The sequence below is a fragment of the Leptodactylus fuscus genome, chromosome 6, assembly GCF_031893055.1.
Source record: "Leptodactylus fuscus isolate aLepFus1 chromosome 6, aLepFus1.hap2, whole genome shotgun sequence".
NCBI lineage: Eukaryota > Metazoa > Chordata > Amphibia > Anura > Leptodactylidae > Leptodactylus > Leptodactylus fuscus.
This window is the reverse complement of record NC_134270.1, coordinates 129867619-129873924: the sequence shown is the minus strand read 5'-3', so window position 1 is coordinate 129873924 and position 6306 is coordinate 129867619. Positions and strand designations below refer to the sequence as shown.

General features: G+C 42.8%; 1 protein-coding gene across 1 annotated transcript in view; it reads right to left on the bottom strand.

The window, feature by feature from the left end:
- Positions 1-599: 599 nt before the first annotated feature.
- The window catches only part of LOC142209305 (inactive phospholipase C-like protein 2), a 124066-nt gene continuing 118359 nt past the window's right edge, over positions 600-6306 (bottom strand). The window contains exon 7 of the mRNA XM_075278255.1: positions 600-1358. Within this exon, the coding sequence (XP_075134356.1) occupies positions 1170-1358 (189 nt within the window). The 3' untranslated portion in view covers positions 600-1169. The remainder of the gene's footprint in view (positions 1359-6306) is intronic.

Here is a 6306-nt window from a genome sequence, read left to right as displayed (position 1 = left end):
AGACAGATGTCCTCAGGCAGGAGTCTGACTATCAGGACCCCAGAAGACCACTATTTATATGCCAGGTGCAGCACTGGTCACCTGCTATATGTTTTATCGCTGTCGTTGTGTCCCACTCAAGTCTATGGGACACCACTACAGTACCCACACCTGCCCAGCATATACACAATGCTGGAATCTGTGTGCCCAACATAAATCTTAAATCTCCTGGGGTCCTGTGAGTCGGACCCCACTGATCTAAATACGATGACCTATCTTTAGTATAGGCCATGAATGACCCCTTTAACATCTTACTTCTGTCTACATAGATCACATTATGGCACCTTTTGTATGGATGTAGCAGAGTGGAATTTATTTCACAGTCTTGTGAACCATAAGAAAGGGAAACCAGACTGAACGCCAGATTGTCCTAAAGTATTTGGGGAACATTTCATGTAAAACAGTTGAGCTTAGTGGGAGATGCCATGTTCTTTGGTTTTGCTTCAGAATAAAGATCTGTATTTTGGGTGATAATAAGACTATATATTTTCAATACATCTACACTTTTTCTGCCAAAATAAGATTGGTATATATTAAGAGACTAGTCAAGATGGGGGTCGAATGCAATTTATGTCCAAACTAGTTCTATGGCTGCTAAAAAGCTTGAGAGTGAGTTTAGAAATATAAGCCATCCCTCCCGCTATATACCGTATTCTGTATCCCCTATAAATACACATACATTACAAATGGCTCTGAACAAGTGTATTTAAACCACAAGTGATCTCATACAATACATGAACAGAGGGGAATATGGAGAAAGTGAACAGAGGTAGCAATACACTTCTCCCCTCCCAACCACAAATCTTCACGGTTTTGGGAAGGGTGTAAATAGAGGGGAAGTGAGGCTGGTCTGTAAGTGCACAAAAATAGAAATGTACGCCTTCCATTAGACGTCTCTCCTGAACTCCAGTATTTGTATCATCCTAATGAAATCTGCAGGTCTAGTCTACAGTTCCACAGTTGTGTCTCAGGGGATGGTGGTAAAGCAAGACTGAGGGTCAGATTGGGGGGAGAGCCTAACGTTTACCCTGTAGCTGCTGGGACACATCTGCAATGCATGGCAACAGGATGCAGAAGGATCTGCCATGGCGGGGGTTAAGTCCTTGCTTTCTTGGCTGCTGAATGCATCTTCATGAACCAGTGCTGCCTCCACCGTCTGCCTCGGGGATGGGTTCCAGTGCTCCTCGCGGCCTGAAGATATCGAGGGACGGGGAGTGGGAGCTGGTACGGCTTATGCCACAGGACTGGCCTGCATGGTGGATCTGCCTCACGTGGTCCACAGCTTCGTTCTTGGCATGTTTGAGGAGGTCAGCTTGGCCCTGTGGGATTATGGAGAGAATCAGTGAGAATGCTGTGTGTGAAGTTTAGGAACAAGATATTGAAATACTGGAGGGAGATGAAAGGAAACATTGACATTGAGAGGAAGGCGCATGATGTGAAGCCAATGTTATTTCCTCCTGCTCTTGAAATATCAGCACTTCTGAAACCTGCAGAACCTGTGCCCAGGCGGGCTGTGGTGACGTGCCAACCGTGATCATGGCAGCCGGGGTGTACACTGCCATGACAGTACTTTGCTTAGTTCTGTACATGCTTGTGTATGGCATTGCTGTTCTGCAAAATACCACAAGCCACCTGTTGACAGATTTGGCAATGTTTTTTTTAAAGAGGATTTTCATCAATGTCTGATAACTGGGATCCCCAGAGATCACAAGAACAATGAGGGGGATGAAAGTTTCCCCAAAGGCTCCATATGGTGCACATGCTTGCCGACCACTCCATTAACCTCTATAGGACTGGCGAAGATACTGTAGCTGTCCACGAAGTGCCATTGAAATGAATGAAGCAGTGACCAAGCATGTGCAACATTTCTACATTCATACCAGACACTTGGGTACACTTACAGACTTATATTCTCCCAATAGCTGGGATTATAGCAGTCAGACCTTCCTTTAAAGAAATGGCCATCATTTTCTAAATTCTCACCATGAGGGGCTCCATCATTCACTATCGATGAGAGTAGTGGTGGTGTGAACTTAGCCTTATGTTATGTTTTGGTACTATACAGAGGCGGCAGTTACGTCATAATTAAGTAGATTCTAAAAGGATCTTCAATGGATCCTGCAAGGGTTAAAACAGGGAGATTGGGTTCTTCTTATTTCCACCATTAAAGCTGGGCTGTGGCTGTGCTACGGTATTTGCCCTGTTTCTGATCACACAAACACAGTAGCAGTGCCTGTGACATCACTGAGACCAGTAGACTCTTCAACATAATAAAAATAAATAAATTAATAAAAACACTGCCACACCTGTCCACAGGTTGTTTGTGGAATTACAGTTCCCCCCATTCAGTTCAACAGAGCACACCTTCAATACCAGATACAACTAAAAGATTGGTATGAAAGGTTTCTCAAAAACAAAAAAAAGTTATGCTTTTCTAGAATCAGCGACTGTCAATGTTCTGAAACCTCGGCTGTTCTTTCCATGATACTATCAGCTTCTAGGCAATTCTGATGAATTTTCTCGGCCATCTTTCCTTCACCTCCATTAATCTGCCATGTCATACATGAAATGAGGCGGCACATTCTACCTATACCTTAGATGTATGTTCAGTCCCTGCACAAGTTCTATCATCGATAAAACTAACGCAATTAAGCATACATTCACACATGGCAGATTTGCTGCAGACAAAGGCGTACCTTCAGACCCCCGGGCCCCAATGCACTCACTGAGCACCCTCTGTAACTACGCCCTTGGCTGCAGAAATTTTGAAGGCTGAAAATCTGTTCTATTCATGGTGTTGTTTCTGCAGATGAAATATACAGATTTTTAGTTGCAATATGCAAAATCATTCTGAAGCTGCAGCTCCACCTTCTGACCACAAGGTGGCGCCCTTTAATCTGTACTCATCTCTGACGGAAGCTTTAGCTCTGACTATTCCCATTTGCCTATTGCTGTTTGTGCACAGAACATGACAGTGTGGGGCACAGATACTACTTGGCACCGATGTGCTGATGGATAGGGGCATTGACAGGACTAGGTAGTGCACCAGTGGTAGTATTTCACCCCTATATTGCACCATTATATAATATAAATGGAGTCAAGGTGTGACATATAGATGTAGAGGGATGAGCACTAAGAAGCAGAGTCTAAACATTCGCCATACTGCTCTTATATCGATGCCCATTTTAGTATGATGGATATTTTATCTGCACTCTCTTACTAGACTGTATTGGCAGTTCAGTCTCCATTCTTGGCACGTGACGTGCTATATTGGAGGGCACAGACAGGTTTCCATTAACACTATTTAGCGCACCACTTGCTGCATTCCCAAATAATGACAGTAATTTGTCTGCCGGGATTCTGAAAGGAGTTTTACACAGATGACAGAACAAACAAAAGACGACATGGCAGTCTTGAAAGTGCCTTAAATGCCATTCAATCTATTCCATTCTTCAAGGTCTTTTCATTGTCCCATTGCCTTTTGGATTGTAAGGCCTTGAGAGTAGAGTGTTTTCGGTATTATCAGTAGGGGCATAGTGCACGGTTGCTGAATGTCCATTTTAGATGTATCGCCAACACCGTTTTATATTATTATGAGCCTATTTGTAGTACAGTTTAGTATTCTATTACATGGACGGTCGTGAAGTAAGTGCCATACATGGATTACTGTTGGCTGGCGAGCCATGGTATTACGTAACAAGTATAGGTACAGTGTGGCAATCAGTACCCAAATAAGTACCTAATAATGTCTTAGAGGAGCGTTCACCATGTCTACCACCTACAGCTCTTTCTATTACATAATAGGCTCGGCTCCTAATTCTGGTGCAGATGAAATTGTTTTTCTAGACCCCACCATTCCCAAGTAAAAAGTGCAGTTATTTTTGGCTCAGGTGTCAGGCGGGGACATGATTCAGACCTCTGAGACTACTGACCTCTAATTGGACAGTGCCCAGTATTACACACCCCTTGTCTGCTTCTGCCTGAGCCCACCCACTTGACAGTATAGAGTCCAATTCAGATCAAACACCAAAACTAACTCCACCAACTGCTCAGGAATGGTGGGGGCTAGAGAAAAAATTCCAACTGTACCAGAATCAGTGGAGCAATGACTCTTAAATTATGTAAAGAACTGGTGGAGGTGATGAAAAGTTCTCTTTAAGGGCTCGGCTTACATACATGACATTTTGGCTACTTTTTAGTCATTTCTGGGAAACCCATCATACACAAAGTGAACAGCCCTCTTGATTTTGGGGGTTGGTGCACCATCACATTACTACACTGCACCAGTATTGTCCCTTTTATATCGGCTGTAATTTTGAATGTTCTTAGTGAAATGTTAAAGTATAACCACTAATTGAATAATGTAATACTATTGACTCTTCCAATCCCAGGTCCGGGTGTCACATGAAAGGATACAGCTGTATACACATTATACATTCCAATTAGGTCTCGTACACCACAGTCTGCTAATTGCTTATCTGTATTCCTGAGGAAAGACGTGTATGTGTATAGACAGAGATATATTTACACCCATTTATCTCTGTAATACATGCAATACAATTTACATGCAATACAATTAAAGGGAATCTGCCGCACTGAATATGGTGACTGATCTGCAGGTGACATGTAATAGAGCAGACTGATAGTTTTTTGGAAATAGATTAAGGCTACGTTCACATTTGTGTTGCAGGACACTCCATTGCAATATCGGCCTGAAATTTGCGGACGATAAAGTCCTGCATGCACAGCTTTTTCATCTACTGCTTTCAGTTTATAAACAACAGACATGCGGCGAATCCCATTATAGTAAATGGGGTCTGTCAGAATCCATATGGAATCACTATTGTAGTGATCCATCTGTCCGTTGTTCTGGTCCTCTGGTATATTTTGTGTATTGTATGTAAACCCCCAAATGTAAAGCACCATGGAATTAATGGTGCTATATAAATAAACAATAATAATAATAAAAATGACTACAGGCAATGGCGACCCATAAGGATGGCGATGATAAATCTGTAATATATCATTTAAAAGACTTGTAGATGGTACATAAAATCTAGCTAGCTTGTGCTAGGTGTTACCGTCAGCGTAAGAAGAGTTAACCTGTAATACATTATAAATGATGTACTATTACAGCCGAGCCGCCAGCAGGCACATCTCTCCACGCTGTTTGTTCAAGGCGCTTAATGACTCATTAAAGTGACTGGGCCTGGATCTCCATAAGCTGGCTTTACATAAAGACACTTCCCAGCAATATACATTAGAATAACACTGTTACGAGGGAACCGCTCTATGTGCTCACTGACACAATGGTATCGCTCTGCAGCAAACAAAGACCTCATATGCCTTATGTTTGCTGATACTGACCGTCCACAAACAGAAGTGGCAGAAAGCACCAGATGTGTGTACATTGCCACGCTTTATCTACAATATTGTCTGTCGCCATACATAGCACAACAGTATAGTCTCTCTCTACAATAATAACTTCCAGACTGTGAGCCAAAGGAAATCAGAAATGTCTGTAAGGGGGCGCGCTGCTTATTCACAGTGGCTGAGAGAGTGGACTGGATTTCTGTTGTACATACACATTGTTTGGGGTGAGTAGTCGCCCCCTTTCTTATCTGCAGCGAGTGCCTATATTCTTCCACACAACTGCCTCTTTGTTTGCCTCTGGTATAAAAGATTCTTTATCGTGCACAACAGAAATAAAAAAAATATCCACAGGCATTTTCCTTAAGATGTCACATTGTAGAAATATCTTCTTTCCCCAGGTCTAACTACTCTTAGGGATGAATATTTCCACACTGGGGTGCCATATGGAGGCAGCGTATGGCAGCACATGGATTGCCTATGGCTTCATAGAACATTACTGCAGGAGCTCTGTGCACACTGCTCTGCCATGTGTACAATGCCTTACTTTACTAGAACAAGTGGTTAACTGCTTCTGGAATTGTTCTAGAAGGTGAATTACCATTTAAGTAATGAAGATGTAGAATGACTAATACCCTCCCCCTACATTAATGACTAATACCCTCCACTTACATTAGATTGACAGTGGACCGACTATCAGGACCCTTGCACAGTGCACAGCTCTCAGCATTGCTTCTGTGCCGAGCACTGTGCTGCTCACTTGTCATAGTTTTAGTAGTGGCGGTTACAGGTAATGCAATGGTACCCATAGACACATGTACTGTACATGTACTGTTCATACATAGCAGAATGGATTTTGGGGGCCTGAAGGTACCAGAGCCTTGGTGCTTCTACACC